Raw genomic sequence first — 23,107 nt, forward strand, 5'->3', positions numbered from 1 at the left:
CTCTGGCCCAGAGAGTTCATTCCCAAAGAACAATCTTGTTCTACCAGCAAGCAGAAAGAAAAAGAGGAACTATAAAGAAAGACACTCATTTCACTATAGACTTTGGAGTCAAAGTTTAGTGACTCTAAAACATACTTAGTAAACTTGTGCTTGGGCAACTTATGTGACCTCTCTTAGCTTCATTTTATCATCTGCACAACGGGAGGACGATGACATTACCTGGTCATCCTGTTACTATGGAGACTGGAGGTGATCATGCATGTAAGACTGTCATCTTAGCACACGGAAGGAAGTGAGAGAGCCCTTAATAAACGCTAAGCCAGAAGCCGGGGTCCAGAATGATTCACAACTACCTGTCCACCAAATCCACAAAATGTGTCTCATCTTGAGATGTCGGAACAGTGGGTGCAATAAATCAAAGTTGTTTTTCCACATAACTTAGTCTTCTGAATCAAGGAAGCATGTAACAGACTGGTGAAAATTTGTCTCTGCATTTTTAACATCTGCCGTTTTTAAAGAGTTGAATGAGAGTCTGTAAACCTGGATAACAGCAAGTTTGGGGCCTTGCATGAGGCCCAAACCTTGATGTTAAGGGGGGGTTCATAGAAGTAAAACGAGGGGGTGGCTGAAAATGGGGCACACAGAACTTTTTTGCACCTACGTGGAGAGCCACTCCTTTCACCCTGATCTCCTTAACTACTGGGGAGAATAAATGCTTAATGTGTGGACAACAGACATCATGGGTTGTGTGTAAAGAAAACATACCTCAGAAGTCTACACATAAAGTGATTAGATGTGAGCTTTTAATTCTGCTTTATGCTAAGGAAAAAAACCTCAGGTATAGTTAAGGACATATTTTAATATCCATGTAAACATGGGGTCAATCATTTCATTAAATGATTTTTCTAGTTCATCAAAGAGATTGTTCTCCTGTTTTCTTCTTAGGGGAAGTGGTCAGGTTCTAAGATGTTATGGAGTAGATTTCCCATATGTAGATTTGTGTGTGTATATATCACATACACTTATTCTTCGATTATTTACATGGCTCACATGAGAGAAATGCACATTCCTGCTCATATATTCACATGACACTGAAATTGTCATGTTTATGGTTATTCATTCTGTGTCAAGTCAGCTCATGACTACTTTTCCTGGTGTAAAACTAACTGAGAGATTCAACTGGACAGGAGAGACTCAATTTGTCATCATAAGATTAGACAAGCAGTGCACTCCTCAACTAAATAGAGAATATTCACTAGACACAAAATTGACCGTAAGCTGTAAATGGGAAATAAGTTTAAAATGGCTGGTACAAGTAGATGCACAATACATATTTGTTGACTAGAGAGTGAAATTCCTGATCATGTGCTTTAATAATCCTGCAAAAAGATATTAAGAAAACAGACAAAAAAAAAAAAAAAAAACCAACATTTGTGTCTAAGGCAGTGGCTATAGTGGTTAACGGAGCTACCAGGGACCTTCTATTTTTTTCCAAGTATTTACTGGCTTGCGACATCTGGGATGTAATACCTTCATGCTGAAAATAGGATAGTTCTGCTCATCAAAACAGGAGAAAGGCTAGCCCAGGTATCATCAGGAAATACCACTGGGAATAGACTTTCTGAGCTGAAAAGCCATTAATTGGTAAGGCTGAATTTTGCAGTCATTATTTCTAACATAATCTCCATAGCTTGTGCCTGAGGACACAGCTTTCCTACTCAGCATGACCAGAGTCTGTGATCTAGTGGGAAACCCCCACGGTTAGAAAAGGAAAAGAAAAGGCGCTGTCCTCCTAGTGGAGGCACCAGGGTCCACATTGGGCCAGGCTTCTTTAATTCTTGAAGGAAACAAACTGGTGTTTTGGCTTGCAACTTGACCAAAAGCTTTAGGAGTGAATTACAAGCAGCAGCTACACAGTAAATGAGTCAAATGGAAGAGGGCTTCATCTTCTCACGTACCGTATACATACAGCATATAATCCGAATGAGCTTTCCCCACTATGTTGGAAGCCTCACAGCGGTATGTACCATTATCTGTTTTGTTTAGGTTATTGATGAACAGGTTGGGCCCCGACAGCACGGCATGTTGAGGCATTTCATCATCAACTCTCACCCAAGTCACCATCACAGGCCTGCAGAAGGAAGGGAGAGAGACAGGTTGCATTATGACTTCCCACCAAGATGTCTGCATCAAACTTCTCACCCACGAAGTAAATGAATCCCATGCAGGGTGACACAATTAAAGAGGACCTACTGGAGATAATTTTAAGTTCACAGAATTACAGCTGTGAAGGCTCCACAAATCTGTTTGGAATATAATTTTCTTAAAAATATTATCAGATGTTGAAAAATTTTCAACAGGCCACAAGCAGGAGTCTCATTATTTCCAATCCATCTTCAACAAACCAGCAAACAAACCATGTACCCTATTTTTATGCCCTGCTGTGTGGTTTCACACCAATTCAGACAGGACAGAGCTCACCCATTGTTAATCATCTCATTAATTAGGGGGGAAAAAAAATCAAATCCTGGGCTAGTGATACATGCATTAATCTCGTGGTTACTAACACACAGAGATACTGGCTTAGAGAGTTGTGATACGTAAGTGGATTTCTTGTTTTGCAGAAAGGAATGGATTTTTACCTCTGAATAGTGCTTTCTTTGGCCTCTGCTGTTTGAAAAAGAAAAAAAAAATCACCTCTTCTCATTCTGGAAAGATGCAGTCACTTCGTGTCTCCTTATTCCCTACTCTTAACCTACCCTCCACCAACCCAAGATGCCACCACACCCTCCGAGGCCAAATCCACCCATCTACATGTTCCTTGGCAAAGTGCCTGCCCTCCCTGGCTCTCCAAGGCCCTCAGCGATGCTCCCCTTGCCCAGCATGTGCACCTGCTGGCACCTGGGGACAGGCTCCCAGATCAATGGCTGTGGAGTGATGACACCTCCACGTGGACCCCTGGGGGCCTCCAGCACTGGCTCATCAGAGGCAAGTTTGTTTTCATGATTAGAGACCACATTTGTATCCATCAGGAAAAAGCAAATTTCACAAGGTGCTCCAGAGCTCCAGCTGCACACACACACACAGAGTCTCTTTCAAACTCACTGAATTTATGATCCTTCAAGGCAGACCCTATGAAATCAAGGCCACATGTAGGACCGGGTCTGAAAGCTGCCATTTTCAAGGCAGGGTCACAGGGATCCAAGCACAGAAGTAGCTTCACTTCATGCACGACCTCCAGGAGCAGCATCAGGACCACAGACCGATGCTTCATAACCAACGGACACTCAAGTGAGCCCTGTCAAGCAGCATTCGTTTTCCAGGGGGATGTGAAGTCATGATTTTTCTTTAATTACACGTGAGTTTGTCATCACCACCCAGTAAATTATTTAAAAATGAGCCTTGCATATGTCTTCCTCGCAGGCAATGGCGAATGGGTCTGCCTGGCAATCAGATCTACTGTCCCGCTGCTTGACAGCTGAAACCATCAGTGGGGGTAAGCACCGAGAACATTCACAACATTTAATGGCAAGTTAAATTACCATTTTTATTGTATGCAATTTCTTGAGAAAATAAATAGGTAATGTGCTAGGAGGGCCAGCAGCGAGTAACGCGTGCTTGCTCAGAAAACCATGCACCCAGGCCGATTGGAGAGGAACAAGCAAATACCCTCTCTGGCATGAATGTCCTGGAGGAAACATGTAATTTACTGTCCCCGTGGCACATTCAATTGAACACACTACCTTCTTCAGAGGAAAAAAAAATACAGAAACAAAATATAGGTTAGCAAGCCATATTCTGTAAATGTGGTTAATGTGGCTGGTACTATGTGTGGCAAGAGGCCAGGGAGAATTTATTCTTTTCCGCCACTGGATGGTTTTAGAGGGGAGGTAAGCTGCTAACGGGGACCTGACTCAAACAGTTTACACAAAGAAACAGCTGAAGCTTTTGCAGTGTTCAAAGGAGAAGAAGACTGCTCTGGTAAAGCTGGAAGCACTTAAAACCAAATAACTTCGAAACACCTGAGGAAAAGGAAAGCAAAAGGAAGACCACCTCCTCCTTCCTAAAGGTCTTTTTTACAGCTCCAAACGGTGAGTACAGAGAGAAGCAAATTCTCGGCCCTGGAGAAGTTCACATGAAATAGGGAGGGTTGAGGAGGGAAGCGGGCCCACAGGCCCCCTCTGGCTCTCTGTTCGCTCAGAGTTCATTGCTTAGCTGTCACGGGAAGAGTTCTTTCCAAAGACTTGGAGGAAGCTTTGTGAAGATGTGAAGATGCTCTGAGGTCCTTGCACGAAAACTGTGACAAAGATGGTGGTTAGCAAAACACTGAGAGGGGGAGATAACCACAGCGTGGGGACAGCAGAGGGAGCTCAATGCTGGTTTTTGTTGCAGATGAAAAAAAATCTGAGTGCTCCGGATCCCCACACTGACCTGTGGTTCCACGTGGTGAGTCCACAGAGTGTCTTTCCCCTCAGTTTATTTATTCCCAGGTAAAAACAATCTTTGTTCTCTTAGAAAGATGAAAAGATTCCTCCTCCTCCCCAAATGGAACTAAGAGCTAAAGTGGTACCACCACATGGCTTTTGCTGTATCAGTGGTAACATATGTAGTTTCTCTAATTCACTTTCACTCATTATTCAGCAGGAGCAAGTGAAGTAGCTTTTTTAGTTTTTTACACTTTTCAATAAAATAAAGAGTAAAAGTCAGTTCTTTTCCCTTCTGCAATAGTGTGTGTACACACACACACACACACACACACACACTCCTTGAGAAAAATTCCCAAACCACTCCTTACTAACAAAAATATTTCTAGGAGTCACTTTTCCTTGAGGGAAGAAGCAAAATGAAAAGTAAGGCAAAGTCATTTGCCTATAGCTGGCCCTAAACACAGCAGCTTAATTTAAGTCTGAAAACCATCTTTCCAGCAGCTTAAGACATTAGCACAGAAGGTAGCAGATATATCATTAGATTGTGGGCACACTAAAAATTTATTAGGATTATTTTATGTGGGTAAGAGAAAATAGTTCTGACAATCATGCTGATGATAATAAAATAGAATTAGCTGAGATTTCAATCTTAGCTGGCATTTCATTTTTCTCCCGATCCTCACCCTTAAGAACCACAGATATTTATTCCACTTTTCACTGAATATTCTTTTTATTTCCTGAAAAAGATCTTCCATCCTTTACAGCAGGAGACAGGTGACAGGCCGATGAGTTGTGAATGCACATGTCTGTGTTGTGACATTTACTGCTCATGACCCTCTGCCAACCTTGGCCTTCAGAACTTACTGGGGCTTCCCGATGGCTTCACATGTTAACTCAAGCGCGTCCCCTTCCCGGGTTAGGCCTTGTAGAGGGTAAGTCATCTGAATATGCACTTGAGGCTTATCTGTGTGACAACAACACAAAGTATAATGTTTAGCAAATGATATCATCAGGCAGAACCAGACTTGCATGCTGTCACAGACCCCATTCTACCAGCACTCACACACTCCCCATCCTCATGCCTTCAGTAACATCCTTCTAATTAGTGAGTAATCCTGGCATTTGCTCAAATTAAATTGCCTAATAACTCTAAGGAGTGAACCACAAATAGATAAGAGATTCATAAGCCAACTGTGCCACATCAAACATTTCCTGTGAAACACATTTTGTTACATTGAAGTTTATCTCCAGACTCACTCAAGCTAAAGGAAACTCATTTGCCTTCATGCTGAGGTGAAGCCACAGATATTTGTGGTGCTCAGAATTGATACATTTTATCATAGATCATATATTACTATGTGACAATATGTTGTGACGCTGCATATTAATAAGTTTGCCTCTTATTTTCAAGTGGGAAAGGCAAAACTTCTGAATTCCATTCAAATGGCTCTAAGAATAAAGAACTGGGAGGTTTTTTGGCCCCTAAAGAAACTCTATGACATCTCAAGGTAAACACATCAGAAGGAAGGAGACTGACAGTTACTGAGGGTCTACTAAGGGAGGAAGCACCATTGGTGGTGGAAAATGCCGTTTTAGGGATGAGAACACTGGTAGGTACCTAGAGAATGATGTAGGTTGTTCAAGGTCATAGAGATAACATAATGAGACAGTCCCAAGAAATGTATGTTTATAGGAATTCAAACCACATTTCCCAATGGCAATCCATAATTAAAGCCAAGTGTTATTGAGTAGAGCTTCCTAATGCAGTCAAGTACTTAGGTATTCTGAAGTGACACTGTCCTAAGGGAGAGAACTTTCACAATGTGAAAGTTTCACGATGAATAGGTATTCTTACTTCCACTACCTATTTAGAAACTGTGAGTTTGTGGGGCTGTGGGAATGAGTGAGGAATGCTAGGAGGTACCAGGACTAGGGAGAGAAGGGGAGGGGTCAGAATTAATGTGGATACACACACAAATATATTTACAAATAAAACCTGAATGGGTTTGGGAAGGTTTCTTTTTCACCTTATACTGAACTAACAAGCTAGTAATCCCTAAATCAGTTTTCTCATTTAATTTTGTGGCTCCATAAATGTATATTTTTGGAAATGTACTCAAGAGGTAACACATGTGAGAGGGCAAGACATCAGTTGGCTGAAAGGTCAAGCCAATTTCCATAACTTTACTTTCTTGGACAATCACATCATCCAAACAACAGCCCCTTAGCCTTTTATAAGCAGTGGTTCACTCATTATCATTCGCCCTATGGAATCAGGATGCAACGAGAAATATGGCGGGGCTCAACCATCTCAACCTGCACACAGCCAAACAAGCCACATGAGGTCCTCTCTAGGGATGGCTGCGTTGCAGGTGCATTTTTATAGTCATGTTCCTAGCACTGGATCTTTCTGACTCTTGAAGACCATGTGGCATCCAAAACCTTTTGAGAGAGGCTTCTTATGGACTGGTGTGCACCACACACTGAATTGTTAATGCTTTCTGAGGAGCTAAGTCACTTGCCAGAGCACATAAGTTAATGGGACTGAAAGCTCCAGCTGACTCCTGCAAGCAACTGCAAGCAACACGATTCTATTCTTGGACTTATTGGCAAAGGAAAATGGCATAGAGGTCTCCAGATACTGGTAACTGGGTGGGGATGCTTGTCATTAAAGAAAGGCAGAAGTACTCGTAAACAGGATGGCCCTGAATGAACACTGACTGCTGGTCAACAGCTCCTGGACACCCTCCTTTGAGAGTTACAAATAATACTGTAGACTATATGCAACCAGTGGTGACATATGGGGGTCTATTATTTTTGGTGGTATAATACATGAGCACACAGAACTGGGTGGTAACATTTATTTTAAAAAACCCCACAAGATACCAAAGAGAAAAGGAGAAGAAGGTTATGCCATTGAAAACACAGACAACAAAACCCTGGCTCCCTTACAATTCATACTCAAAAACAGCAGCACTTCTAGAGTTTCTGGTTAGGAAATCTCTGTCATCCTTACCCAGGAACTGTTCTGAGGAAAGCTAAATTCAAAGCCTCAAATTTGGGCTGAAATGTAATACTTGCTTATAGGTTAATCTCTGATCCACGGAAGGTCTACATTTTCCATGCACTGCTGACTTCGGTCCATTAATTAAGGAGAAGCAGAGTGCTTGCTGGCCGATGTGGAAGGCTTTTTTGGGTCCTTTCTCTTCTTTGTGTAATTTACAAGCAAACACAGAGAGCATATTTTTCAGCACAGTGCACTAAGGGTTTTTACATGCTCAACTTCCATTAATAATAAAGACAGTGTTGAAAATCTATCCACCCTGCCTTTTCAGTACTACTGAGTTTGTTTTAGTTAAATGCCTTTTATGCTCCTAATGGCTGTTTACCGGTTGTCAATGGCTCACATAAATTAGGAAGAACATGCTAAGGTCTTGCTATACCTGGGATTTACATTAAAAAAAAAAAAAACCATATACTAAGCCTTAGAAAATACACTTTCAATTTTGATAATTGATTTTCCCAATTTACTCTTTAGGTTTCTGGAGAAACATCTACCATCTACTTACAGGTAGAGCTGCCACAGTTACCTTAATAGCCGGCTAGAAAGGTAAACATTAATCTCGCTTGTATTAATACAGAAAAATGTCCTCCTCTGTTGACACATGTAGTATTTATAGGCATATTATTCGACTGTGAGCAGCTGAGCTATATTTACGCCAAACCTAGAAGCCAAACAGAGGGTTTAAGTTCCAAGATCCATCTCTGGGTAAAGGAAACTTAGAAAACAAATTTGATCCCCACTCCTTTGTCCTGAAAGAGGAACTTGAGTCTTCTCAACAGGTGGCATAGAAATGCTGGGGCTCTGCTGGCACCTCTAGAACCCAGGGCTGTTAGATTTCCTCAGGAAGATCCTGACTACCATCTGAGTGTGTCAAAATACTGAACAATCCAGATGGCTGATGGAATAGTCCAGAGCTCATCATTTATGCTTTAATTATGTTCATAAGTCAAATGTTATAACCCACCAAATCTTTTGTGAAACAGAACCAGACTCCAAGATTTATTTTTAAGTAATGAGCTAAGTAAGGCCTAGTACATTTTCTGGGTGATCACTTTACGCTTCAGTTGGTGTTGGAAGGCATAAGGCTAAAAGCCAGATGACACTTTCTGCCCAAGTGCAATAACTGTCCAGAAATGTATTGCTCAGAATGGCTTAATGTCATTATAAAATGGAACTGCTGTATAAAAATAAGAAAAATAGTTAGGTCTGTGCACTCATGGAACATTACAGTTACAGAGATGGCATCACCAACAGGCAATCAATTAGGTCGAGGGATCTGAGGTTTTCATAATACACTGTAATTTTTAAAAACCCCCATAAAAGACATTTAGCAAGACTGCTATAGCAGATAAAATTTGGCCATTAGTCAAAGTCACACAGAGGGTTAAATACCAGGAGACTTTAGGTCACACTACAGTAGCAACCAATTAAAAAAATAATATTAGAAAGACATTCTGATTTGATGAGACTTTTCCTTAAATGGACTTTGCTCTCTATAAAGGGGGAAAAAAAAAAAAAAAATATATATATATATATATATATATATGTAAAAGGAAACTCTTAAAGAGGTTAGAATGGCTTGCTGGCAGATTACAATTGATTTCATGCCAGTTTGACCTTGCACCATATTCTATGATCTTTTCAGAAGATGAAACTCAAGACTCTGGAACCTGTATTTCACGTTCCCATGTAAATGAAAAGTCACAGTCTCCTTCTCTCTAGATTACTGCGCTAACGTATCAGGTCTTTACAATTTCTTATTTTTAAAAAAGGAACACTGCGGTTTCCTTTTGCCTGGGATATTATCCTTCCCAGGTACCAGAGAGCAGCATTGCTGAAATAAGACAGCACAGCGGGAGAAGACCTATTAGCCCAGGGCCTCCTGACACTTTCCCTGCCTGAGAATTTAAGTCAGAGGACCTCTCATGTTTGCTGATGCGCTGACTGCAAAGCAGGTCTAGAAACAAAAGTGCCAGTGTGCTCCTGCAGGCTCTTCGTGTGACTGAGATTTCCTCCAACATTCTGAAACACCCGTTAGACTGAGACCGGAGGCCTCTGGACCAAGTGTTCATTGTTTTGGGCAAAGACAAGGGCAGGGTGGGGGCCCAGATGAATCAGACTGGCAGGAGGGTAGCGTGGGTCAGTGACTGTGCATTCAGGTGGAGACGCTTTACCTGAGGGTCTCTGTCAATCATGGAGGGTTACTGCAGTTTGGAGGAGCATGGTGATGCCAAGATGAACCTGAGATTTGGTGAGGGGTTAGGGGTAAGAACTGACCCCTATAACACGGCTGCCTAAACTGTTGGGCAAGGCCGCTTTTGCTCTGAAGGAGGGCGATGTCTAGTGACACAAGGAGGTTGGGGCTAGTGAGAGAACAGAGTCACAGCAAGCTCTCTGAGGAGTTAGAGAGAACATGTTGCAAAAGGCTTGCTTTCCATTGTCATCATACATTCATGAAAAATTTTCACTGCTGTTTGTTTGCAAGGTGAAGGCCCTCCTGCTGTTACATCTGCTATATGAATCGGAGCACTTAAACGGCACTTCTCGAGGAGGGCTAAGCTATGATGAGTGAGATGAGTCAGGCCTTGGAGGACGGATGTGGGACCGGAGAGCACGTGCCACATCACACAGTAAAATACAACTTCCTCTTGTTGCAACTTGTAAGTAGCTTTGTGGATACTGAAAGACTGTTTACCCAACAGAATCAAATTTTATTCTGTGATGTTGTGGCAGAGAGCTGTTCCCCGTGCCTTTGAAGTGGGGTACACACTCACCCACACATCACTCTTCCAGATCTTTGAGAAATCTTCAAAATTTGAAAGTGAACACTGGGTGAGAAAACCCTCATAGCAAGAGTGTCCGCACAAGCTCTGTAACGAGAAAAGTTTTCGTTTTTTGTATCCCTGGTGCCTAGAACAATGTTAGTGACTGGAGCATGATAGGCATTTAGTATGTATTTACCAAGTTGATGAATGAATGAAAAAGTTGGAAAATGTTGGGGAATGGACATCTAGCTCTGCTACTGATTAAATGAAAACTAGGAAACCATGAATCCACCTTAGCCCTGTTCTAAGATAGACAAGTCACATTAAAATTTTCAAGTGTTTCTTTGAGCACACATCCAGTTCAACAGTGCAGTCCAACTGAAAATAATTCAAAAGGAGCTGGGGGAAAGGTTTCTATAAAGACAACATGGAAGAAAAGCAAGGGAATTATTTGATTGGCTAGAGCTAAGCAGTTGCCTTATTTGGGGAGCCTGGTTAGCTACCTGTGATTGGCTGGGTTTTATTGTTCTGGAGTGCACTGGGTTTGGTTTAGGTTTTGGTTTGCTTACGTAAGTTACCAAGGTATTAGAATCACCTAATTAGACTGGCCTAATGGCCACCTTGTTTAGTCACTTTAACAGCTCTTATTGCCAAACAATCTAGCTCCCCAAATTTGAGGTTCAACCCATGTGTTCTGATTTACATACTTTCATTTCACTACACATTTCTTTAGCATTTTGGGTATTATTCCAAGGTGGTATCTTAAGGGAAATCATAAAGGATGGTGTTGAGCCATTCTTTTTATTTACTTTTTTTGCTAATCACCTTACATATAGGAAGTTTTCTTTGGTTGTTCAATATTTTTAGAAAACTTTTTTTTTGTTTTAAATTGAAGTATAGTTAATTTACAATGTTGTGTTAGTTTCAAGTGTACACCAAAGTGATTCAGTTTTACACACACACACACACACACACACACATATATACATGCTGCTAAGGGGCTGCTAAGTCGCTTCAGTCGTATCCGACTGTGTGTGACCCCATAGACGGCAGCCCACCAGGCTCCCCCGTCCCTGGGATTCTCCAGGCAAGAACACTGGAGTGGGTTGCCATTTCCTTCTCCAATGCATGAAAGCGAAAAGTGAAAGTGAAGTTGCTCAGTTGTGTCCGACTCTTAGCGACCCCATGGACTGCAGCCTACCAGGCTCCTCCGTCCATGGGATTTTTCAGGCAAGAGTACTGGAGTGGGGTGCCATTGCCTTCTCTGATATATATACATATATATGTATACATGTATATATATATATATATTCTTTTTCAGATTCTTTTCCATTATAGGTTATTACAAAATACTGAGTATAGTTCCTTGTGCTATACAGTAGGTCCTTGTTGCTTACCTAGTCTATATATACTAGCGTGCATATATTAATCCCAATGTCCTAATTTATCTCTCCCACCCTTATCCCCTGTGATCCCCTTTGGAACATTCTTTGTAGATTTTGAGATGTTAGCTCTACAACCATTTAAACTTCCACAGACTCAAAATCTGACCTTGAGTTTAAAACCACTGAGTGTGCACATTAAGAAGACTAGTTTCACTACACAATATTCAGCGTTCACAGCCCCAGAGACTCATCTTCCCTAAATCCATTAGGTCAGACACCAGGTGAGATGTGGGGAGACAAGCCTCTTTGTACAGGGTGTGCCTGCAGGAGGCAGGGATGACGGCAAAGGCTTTCTCCCCTGGGAGTCATGTCGTTCAAGTCTTGCTCACGGTGGATTTGGCCCAGTGTTTTCGTGTTGACTTTTCAGTGTTGATGACTCAGCATCCTGCCCCGCTGGTCGCTGCAAAGCGCCTTGCTAACACGCCAGTGTTAACAGCATCGGAAACTTGGACCCACCCCTACTCTGTGCTAACACTAAAAACAACAGCTTAAAACATTTGTTTTAATCAGGGGGTTCCCCATGCCTTCATCAATTTTCGGAAGGAATAGTAAATACTGAAATAACTGCCCTGAGACTCAATTCATCACTTTAAAAAAAATTAAAGAAGGGGAGAGTGGGAAGAAGAGCATATTCTATTTAAAAAAAAGAGAGAGAGAGAGATCAGAGAAACAGGCCAAATCTGAAAACGCCAGCTATTATGCTTTGAAGAATACAACCTGGGAATAGAATTGATGGGGGAGAGGATGGGACACGGGAGCTGCCGTGGCAAACAGTGTCTTATCCTCCACTCCAAAGAGGAAAGATTTTCCCATTTCCAGGCCTTTCTCCCTCCTTCACTGCAGGGCTCATCAATACAAGAGAAACATTTATTTTGGCCCAGATAAAGAACAGGTTTTGATCATCTCCTCAATGCCCAATTTTCCCCCAATTGAGGGAGGGAAAGAAAAAAAAAAAAATCTAGCCTTCGGTGGACCCTGGATGAACAAGAATATGGATTTACAAAATACCTGGCTACATCAAGTCAATAAAACTCATTTTGAAAATGATGCCCATGAACACGATTAACTGGCAGATGATAATCAGAGCAGGCAAGGCATTCAAAACACCCATTTTTAGAGTCTTTGTCTTCATTCACCCTTTCAAAACTCATAAAGTTTTTTTTCAGATAGGCACACACACAAACCCCTCACTAGATGAGGGTTTTTGCAAAACATTTTAAAGAGCAAGGCTACGATGGGGGAAAGCAAAAGACACATAGCAGTAATTCCAGAGCTTCGAATCCACCTCGGTCCAGAGTAAGGCTTCCCCACCTTGCACAGCAATCTGAATTCCACACTGAGGGTCACAGCTTCTCTTTGAATCCCCAGCTTATGTCGCTATGTGTTGCCACCTTGATGCTATTTAGACAGTTTTCTTTTAACGCTCAGACAGTGAACTGTTCTCCTTTAAACAGGCTTTTATTTGACAAGAGTGTTCGCTCAGATCTGAAGCTCCACTAACCGGGCTACAATTCTACCACGTTCTGCTATAATCAACCCTGTTGTAAATTTCAGCAACGCTATACACACAGACACGGGAAAGAAAAAAAAAAAAAACGTACAGAAAGAGTTTAGGGTCATACATTTCAGAACATTAAAGAGCAAAACTGTTCTCTGCCTAACATCTAAGGAAAGAGAGCTTTGAATTCCAGCTTGCGAGCATAATTATTTTCTGTTTTCAACATTTAACCGCGTGCTGCTGCCGTCTCCTTGCTAAGTCTCAGAATGAAAGCCGGGAAACTAAGAGCCCTACTGTACGTTCTTCCTTCCCGGCAACGGTCCTGGGAGAAAACCTTATTAATGAGCTTGCAAACGAGCACCCAACAGGGAAATGTCACAAACAAGAGCGGCTAATGCCCCAGAAAATCAAATAACTGAACACTTGGCTGATTGTGGTGCTTTTCATATTTATAATAAAAAAAAAAGGGGAGGGGGGACTTTAATTCACTAATTCTGAGAGGTCAACACCTTGCTGAACAAAACAACTCATTTATTTATGTTCAGAAATCTCCAGATGATAAATTACATAGATGTTAATCACTTCAATGCATACTACACAATTAATAGCTGTTCTCACCAAAAACGTAAGGATTATTAAAAGTAAGACAGCATACACATCTGGCTGATTTTTCATGTAATTGGGCACAACAATTTCTCCTGGTACCACAAATAAGTGTCCTAACAAACAAACACTGCAAAATTCAGTGTTCAATTAATTAGGTCTTAAATCCACAAGACCAAAGGATTTCCAAGCTGGAGCTCAAGCCCTGTCTTCCAGGCAACATGGTGGCACTCTGTGTCCAGGGGGGTGGGCAACCCTTCCCTTCATTTTATCCCTCCTCCTTGCTCCTGTTATTTAAAAAGTAAGTTATTTAATGGCATACAGTGTAGGTTTTCATTATTTCATTTCCTTTTTAGAAATAGTATTTTCTAAAAGGACATAATTTATGCAGTATTCAAATCCATTATGTGTCATTTTACTCTGTTCTTATCCTGATTAATATCCATCCATCTTAGAGGAGACACAGAGAGGCTTCCATAAAATTTCTTGTAGCAAAAGGGCCAGGGTTGAACTGAGTTCATAAAAATACCAATCCTATCAGGTCAGATTTGCCTCCAAGGTAGTCTCATTTACACAGGGTAGAGTAATTCTTAGTCTGAGGTCCATGGACCAGCTCAGGATGTCCTGGTGATAAACTAATGTTTATCACTGATAGTATAAGAAATCTTTTTACATGGCAAAGGAAAGGAAATTCAAAAATAATAGCTGTATGCTTATTCTAATGTTTACTGGATAGAATACACATAGCAAGTAAAACTCATAATTTTATAGGCATTTTTGCACAGGTCTTGGTTAGGTTAAACTAATAAATAAAATGAAAAATTCTAAATGAGATAAGCACACAGATGACCTGTGGATTTGCTAAAGCTTGTGATGAAATTGGCCCTCGAATAACTAAACTTAGTAAAATTGTATAGCATAAATAGACTCCTTATACTGGAAGCAAAATGTGGTGAATGTTCATCATTTCCAGCTCTATAGCTGGAAAAGGATTTAATTTTTAAAGGGGTCAATGATCCACAAAAGGTTAAGAACTGCTGACGTCAGGGTTTGGGCCAATTAAAAAAATAATGGTCTATTGTAAATACTGCTGCAGTGAAACAGATAACTAATAAAGACCTAATATATTGCACAGGGAACTCTACTCAATACTCTGGAATGGCCTATATGGGAAAAGAATCTAAAAAAGAGTAGATATATATACATATGACTGATTCACTTTGCTATACACCTGAAACTAACACAACATTGTAAATGAACTATTGCTGCTGTTGTTTTCGTCCAGTTGTATCTGACTCTTTCGCTACCCCCTGGACTATATCCTGCCAGACTCCTCTGTCCATGGGATTTCCCAGGCAAGAATACTAGGGTTGCCATTTCCTTCTCCAGAGGACCTTCCTGACCCAGGGATCAAATCAAGAGTCTCCTGCTTCATAGGCAGATTCTTTACCACTGAGCCACCTGGGAAATCCATGAACTCCAATTCAAAAAAATTATGGTCTAATGTTACTCCTCACAGAGTATCTGGAATAATTCACCACCCAGGAAGACTGGCTATTGAATCTTATGCGTTCATTCAAGTATCTCTTCTTTTCTCAAGCCATCAAGATATGGTGTGGCTTGTCTGCAGAGTGGGGGCTACGATGAGAGGAATGGAGTTGAACCCCCAACACCACTGGCCAAGGTGTAAGAAAGTTCTAGCACACAATGACTGGGTATCTGAAGCATGAGGCTTTTTGTTATCCATAGCTGCTGGTGTTCAAGCAGAGTAAAGCTGGTAGGTAATGAAGTACGGAATTCCAATCATTTCTGAAGATGCTACTTAAGGAATTTCTGGCTGACTGGGCAGATTTTTCAGTAGTGCTCTAGGAAGGGAGGGTAAAGAACTGCCAGGTGACCTTCTTGAGAACAGAGCATCTTATTTAAGGTGCCAAACCAGACTATGAATTCCATTCAGATTAACGTAACACTTTGTAATTCTTAACCCTCTTCTACAGAAAAAGACATGACATTTTCTCTCACATACATTCCAAGAAGCAGAATATTAAGGATAAGATGTTTGCATGGCTTATGCTGAGTAAAAGAATACAGGCTCCCATAAAAAGGTGCCATGTTAGAGCTAAAAAGGATCCAAAGACGTGTCTTCGATTTGAGGAAGGCATTACAGTCACTTTCCTGAAGTTAAGGGCTAGAAAGACTTTGTAAGATTGAAGTCAAATGGATTCAGATACGCAGCTTTATTCCTTTTCTTAGAAGGACAAATCTCACTTGAATCTTCAAAAGAAAAGGCTTTATAAAGATCGTTAGCAAGTCTTCCAAGGGGTAGGAGGTGCAGTTCTTGAAATATTTTGCATTCAGGAGTGAGTATAATTTTTTAGGTGGGTGGGGCTATATTCTATTTAGAAGACACCCTGGGAAACTAAGAGTTTAGGGGTGGGAACTGGGTGAATAGCTACTCAAGTCTCACAAAAGAGCTAATGCATTATTAAAGCTAATGGGCCCCTACAAGGAAAGTTAATGGATATTAAGTTTGCTTAAATGAATTACATATTAACAAAGTCACAAGAAATCTACTATCTGCCAATTTAGGTAATATCCAATCATTTCTGTTTTTCCATTATAGGGACATTACACCACAATAGTTTTAGTGATATGAAAATTATAAGCATGATGCCCATAATGAAGGTACATAATGAAGTAGATGAAATGAGTTAACAAGAAAAACCTGCGTTATGTAATGTTAAATTGAGCCAAGCTCACAGGGTAGGTTGCAGTGGGATAGCCTGGTAGAAGCAACTTTTTATAATTTCCCCCATCCCCTGTTTAGCAACTTAAACAAGTGATAAAAATTGTAGGGGGGGTGTGAATGATGGCCCCCCAAAGATAGACCCACTTCCTAACCTCTGGAACCTGTGACTGTGACCTTATTTGGAAGTGGGATCTTTGCAGATGTAATTAAGCTAAGGATATTGAATTTAGACTATTCTGGGTTATCTGGGTGGGCCCCAAATCCAATAAGTGCCCTTATAAGAGACACACAGGGAAGAGAAGATGGCTAGGTCAATATGCAGACAGAGACTGGAGTGATGTGGCCACAAGCCAAGGAACACCTGGAGTCACCAGAAGCTGCAGAAGGAAAGGAAAGATCCTTTCCTAGAGTCTTTGGAGGGAGTTTGTCCTGCCAACATCTTTATTTCAGACTTCTGTCCTCTGGAACTGTGAGGGAATAAATGTCAGTTGTTTATTAAGCCACTGAGTTTGTGGTAATCTGTTATGGCAGGCCTAGAAGATTAATAGAATAATCACAGAGAGTAATGCTTTTCCTTTATTCAATGCTGTCACTGTCATCCAATCAAACTCTTGTAACATTTTCACTATGCACACTCAAATAGCACCTGGATCTGCAGAGGTCAAGTTACAGAAGCCTTTTGATAAAAAGTTGAGAAGCTGACTACTTAGCCACAACCTTAGTGCAAGAATAATTGTGTGCAGAAAATACATTATTCTTATCCACAAGTAGGAGAGTCCAGAGGAGAAGACGAGGAGACAGGGCTCAGAGAGGAGAGACCTCACTTATCATGATCCAGCTTTTATTGATGAAGCCATCAAAACCATGGCACCCATCCCAAGGAGTTCCACTTTTAAACTCGTCAGTATAATTTAAGCTAAAATGGAAGGGAATGTGCAATTTAAAACAAGATGCTGACGTTCATTGAGAATAAAATCCCTTCTATAAAAAAATCCAGCATTTATGATGGGGTTAGTAAAGCCAGGGGGTGGAAATTACCCTAGATTTTGAAGTTGGCATAGAAATGATTACAGTCAATATTCACAAAATTTAATTAATTAAGTCATGCGCTAGAGCAGATTGGAAATATTTTCAAGTTTTACATTTGGGTTAAATGTAGCACTTTCAAAATCCTCATTGGCACTCTGTAATATGGCAGTGTTTCAATAAAATAATCCTTTGATTATTTTTCTACCAAGACAACAAGATAAAAATTCTATCTAAACTACATAAAAACATATGTATTTAATAAGTGGCTTCTGAAGTGTTTTTTTTTTTTTAAAAAGGAAAAACTGCTAATCTATACCCTCAGAATAAAATACTTGGGTAATGCTATGGTTTTAGCATTTGTGTTCTGTATGTTGAAACCCAGATCCCCAGTGTGATGATGGAGCCTTGGGGAGGTGATTAGGTCAGGAGGGTGGGACCCTCACGAGTGGGATTAGTGCCCTTATAAAGGTGATTCCAGGGAGATCTCGAGCCCTGCCACCACGCAAGGACATAGCTAGAAGGCACAAGAACCAGGAAGAGGGATCTCACTGGGACGTGATCATGGTGTTAACTTGACCTTAGACTCCCCAGCCTTCAGAACTGTGAGCAATACATTTCTGTTGTTTATGAGCCGCCAGCCTGTGGCAGCTTGCCACCGCAGCCAGAGAGGACTGAGACAGCTACTCACACTGTACTTCCAGGTACCGCTGGGTCTGCAAGTTTCCGGTGACAGCAGGGTGCTCCACCTGACAAATCACGGGAACCCCGTCATCCTCCTTGTGCACCTTCAGCATCAGTTGACTTGTCACAGTGTACATGTCTGACCACTCCTCCACCTCTGATTTGCCTGGGGGATGGGGGGTGGACAGGAAACATACCAGGAAACCAGCGCTGAGTGAATTTTACTCTTTTCTTAAATATCCCCTCCTCCCTCCACGTGCCCAATATTACTATTTTAACAAACACACATAATGGAAGTCACTTGGGATGAGGGTAACCTGGGGGTACATAAATGATAAAAAGATAATTCCCCTACTTTTCAGCCTCATGGGAAAGTATTTAAGATAAAATCACCCCCACATACTATTTACTGTTCCTTGATTTATGTTTTGGCTGTGCTGGTCTTCATCTACGTGCACCAGCTTTCCCAGGTGTGGTGAGCAGGGGCTGCTCTCTCGCTGTGGTGCTGGGCTGCTCACTGTGGAGCACAGGCTCTAGACTGCTGGCTTAGTAGTGGTGCACGGGCTCAGCTGCCCCACAGCATGCGGGATCTTTCCAGGGACTGAACCAGTGCCCCTTGCATTGCAAGGCGGATTCTTATCTACCGGACCACCAGGGAAGCCTACTATTTACTGTTTTTATTTAAATAAATGCTTCTTCTATCTTAAAAATCTCCCACGAAAAGGCAGCTGCAAGTTGACCCATTTTGACAGCTGACTGCTCAAGGCATTTGGGAGGAGGAAGAGAAGCACTTCTTTTCCCTGACAACCATCTGAACTTAGCACATCTACTAGGCTGTCATGCAGTGGAAAAATGCCAGGACATCATCCACATCCTTAAGTAATTCAATCGGAGTAGAGATATAAACAGCCCCCTTCAGCCACCCCCATCAGCAACAATTAAGAGGGAAAGTAGCTAAATGGATTGGCATAATTGAAATTGTAATTGAAATGTTTAAACTTGGAGACTTTTGGAAGAACACAACAAAGTGCAGTGGCAGTGGGCAGAGCAAAGTAAGATATAGGCTTCAGGCCAGAAGGGAGCCACGTCCAAGAACACCCAAAAAAGGAGGGAGGAGGCTTCCGGATCGGATGAATAGGCCAAGGAGGCCCTTTGCCTTAACTCAGCACTCCCTGGGACATGGCGCACCATTAACTTTCTTTTAATGTTTTGTACTTATCGGTACACATTTAATGGCTCAGTTCACTTAGACAGAAAAGCAGAGGGGAAATGAGAAACTCCTTCCTTCCAAAAACCATACCTAGGAAATAAGAGATTAAAACAGAGCAAGCTTTTTGAAACTTAAGCCGTTATATATAGATTTTTCTGTTTCTAGATATAGATTTTTATATCCCCTTTCTAAAAGGACTTCTTTTCTTCCTGGTACTCTTTATTTATTTAACAAGCACATAGAGAGCACTTTACCTCAGCTTAGACATCAGCTCTGTGTTTTACAAATATTCACTCATTTCATCTTTATAAGAATAACACAAGGTATGTAAACATTAATATCTCCACTGGAGAGGAAACTGAGGCACACAGCAAGCATTTCTGTCAAATGACCAGGCAGGGGTGTTCAGCCCCTGAGTCCTCTGTTCTGGGTACTACTTGCAAGATAACCTTTTGCAAAGAAAGGAATCAGAATGCAGACATGCATGAGAAACTTAGGATAAGTGACAAAAAAAAAAAAAAAAGGATCAAAAGGGGACTAGCTATATCCTTCAGCCAATGCAGTGCCCAAGAGCGCAGGTATCCGAGGATCCAGGAATCCAATCGGCATGGCCCAGTGCCAAGGGAGAGACAACGGAAGCAGGGCTAACGGAGCTGCCTCTGTCGCTAGCACAAAATCAGAACCTTGCCAAAGAACAGGCTGCTGACACGGACAGCTGAATTACAGATTTCATAAGAACAGTCGTGCCTGCAAGTTTACAACGAGGATAAATTCTTAGTCCACTTAGCATAACCACCCTTGCAGGAAGGGAGGTTGTCAAAACAACCAACAGATATTAGAAGGACTTGGTATTCACCGTGGTCAAAACTGCTATGCATTGTTTTTTTCCAATGTACAACACAAGTTTGGGGTCCTGATCTACTCTGGGTCACAGGGTAAAAGCAAGGGGAACTAAGGGTACAGACAGGGCCAGTCTGAGCTCAGAGGGTATCTCATTGATTCTAACTGGTCTAGAGAGCTCTGGTGGGTTGGCCAGAAAGTTCGTTCGGATTTCCCCATAATATCTCATTCATGGAAAACCTCAGATGAACTTTATGGCCAACCCAATAGTTTATGGGTCTGGTTCTCTCTGAGCCTTTGAGTAAGCATCTAGCAACGTAGATGCTTATTATCACCAAGCATCTTATCTCTGTGAACCCTCAAAACAACAGAATAAGGATATGAACAGAACAATAAAATGCCATTACACTCTGGCCTCAGACACACTTAGTAACTGAATGACAAACCATATATAGATGAGTATTTTTGTTCTGGGGCGTGTTTTGCATTTGCTTTTTAAGTCCACAAAGATGTACTCCTTCTGGGACCAAGTGTGGACTGGCTTCCTCAGTCCTGGGCAGTTTGCGTCTTACCTTTGAGCTCCTTGTTCCCTTTGAACCACCGGATGGTCGTGGCTGGTTTGCTGGCCATGGCGGTGCAGTTGACTTCAATTTCCTCGCCTTCCACCGCAGTGTCTTTCTGGATATCGATCATCAGATTACGTGGTGGGACTACAAATTAAACACATCCTTCTTAAACACAGAATCTATTTCTGGGCATATTCTTCTATTCATTAGAAATTAGGACCACTGCTCTTAAGAAAAAGAGATAAATAATAGACATTCTTGCTGGGAATTTAAAACAAACTACCACTGCAGGGAACAGAAGAAAGACAAACTCATCATCAAACAAAGTTATGTAAAATTGCTTAAATCAGAATTTGTGTCCTAAAGTTATCTGATAAAATGACCAGTCTTCCACTCCTAAGTTATGAGTAACCAAGCTATAACAATATAGGCACCAGTGAAAGTAGTAAAAGTGTTAGTCACTTAGTTGTGTCTGACTCTTTGTGACCCCATGGACGTAGCCTACCAGGATTCCTCTGTCCATGGACTTCTCCAGGCAAGAATACTGGAGTGAATAGCCATTCCCTTCTCCAGGGGATCTTCCTGACCCAGGAATCAAACCCAGGTCTCCAAACCATCTAAAACTACCAGGGAAGCCTGCACAGACACTAGGTTAGTTACCAATCAGTCATTAGATAATCAACCAGGAAGCAGATTAAAAAAATTAGAGGAAAAAAAAATAATAAGAGGAAATCACACTACTGACATCCTCCTTATCTGGAAGTCTCTGAAAAGAATATTTCTCCTTGAATTCAGCCCTTAGATTTCACTCTTCATATGAAAAATTCTGCAGTCAACCAGCAAAGATCTAAAACAAGGAATCCCTTAAAAGAATCATTCACTGTAGACATCCATAGAAAAACTGTGCCTCATAACCAGTTACATTCAATTAAAATTATTCATAAAATCCAGAATATGATCATGACCTTTGATGGGTGGTATAGTAATAAAATCCGTTAGCTATGAAGATGCAGTAATATAGGAAACTCCAGTTAATTTGCAATGATTTTCCATATGCTGAAAGCCAAAGCTCCAGATTTTGGAAAACCAAAGGTGAAAAGGATTATTGAGAGTTTGTAAGTAAATTTCCTCTTCCGAATGAAAACCACCCTTCTCTATGCATATTAAACATATATGTAATAAAATGATTAGAACAAAATATTGGGGCTTAAAAGGCTGAATGAAGTATGGAGGATGATGGTGATGATGAAGAAAGCATGTTTTCTTTTCTGAAAGTGAGGTGACAGGGAAGCTTCATACAAGGTGCAACCTTACCTTACAACTGAGCTTCTAGAAATAAAAATCAGTGAGAATACTGTTTTCAGCAGACCGAATCTAAGAATATGTGCTCTGACCACCATGAATAAGCTAAAATGGTTCTAAGACTTGTGATTAATAAGTTTCTCAACTCAGAAGAGAAACAAGAAATTAAATATGTATAAACATGCCATCCTGATGATCAAGTTGAATAATAAATCTCTGATACAGCTTCAATAAATTATGGGATTAAACCATGTACTTGGGATTTCCAACTGTTCTAGTCCAATGTGAAAATTCTACCCACAGGAAGAATTTTACACTGAATTGAAGCAGTTGCAAATTCCTATAGAGAATGATGGAAAAGGAAAAGGAAACTGATTTGTTGTATATGTTTCTCAACAAGATAGTTGGGGGGTGGGGGGGAGTATAACCATCAGAGCAAAAGCAAGCCTCTTCTTTGTTCCCTATGTAATAGGAAACTAACACAGTTGCTCAACTGGGTGTGTTGCTAAAGTGATATTGCCCCAGTGAGTAGTTAAACATGGCAAAGAGCTACCCTAGTTTACATTTTAAGAAAAAATAAGCATAAAGAGACACAGTCAAAGATCCAATTTGGAGCTGCATGTCTGCCAGTATTCAAGAGACAGAAGGTGAATGGAATGGCTTCGGCTAGTTATTTCCTCAGGGCACTTTAGTCTTCCTAGATGACAATCAGGTAGGTTATAGATTTTCATTACACATTCCTAGATGGTTGATATGGAGTACACAAGAGATGTACAGAGAGACTAGATGTGTAGGGCCAACAAATACTACTAAATTCTGAGTGAAGTATAATGGGAATATTGAAAAACATGTTATTGTTGGAGCAAATGTCAGACAAAAAGATTGAAACTAAAGAAAATAAGGTCTCAGTGAGCTGTGAGAGACAGAG

At 41.1% G+C, this 23,107-nt stretch overlaps 1 protein-coding gene across 2 annotated transcripts in view; it reads right to left on the reverse strand.

The window, feature by feature from the left end:
• The window catches only part of CADM1 (cell adhesion molecule 1), a 350,167-nt gene that overhangs the window by 38,221 nt on the left and 288,839 nt on the right, over positions 1-23,107 (reverse strand). For both annotated transcript variants that reach the window (XM_061145060.1, XM_061145059.1), the window contains exons 4-7: positions 20,884-21,021; positions 18,269-18,427; positions 5,292-5,391; positions 1,959-2,131 (exon numbers count right to left, since the gene is read on the reverse strand). In XM_061145060.1, the coding sequence (XP_061001043.1) occupies positions 1,959-2,131; positions 5,292-5,391; positions 18,269-18,427; positions 20,884-21,021 (570 nt within the window). The remainder of the gene's footprint in view (positions 1-1,958; positions 2,132-5,291; positions 5,392-18,268; positions 18,428-20,883; positions 21,022-23,107) is intronic.

The sequence above is a fragment of the Dama dama genome, chromosome 1 (genome assembly GCF_033118175.1).
Source record: "Dama dama isolate Ldn47 chromosome 1, ASM3311817v1, whole genome shotgun sequence".
Lineage (NCBI taxonomy): Eukaryota > Metazoa > Chordata > Mammalia > Artiodactyla > Cervidae > Dama > Dama dama.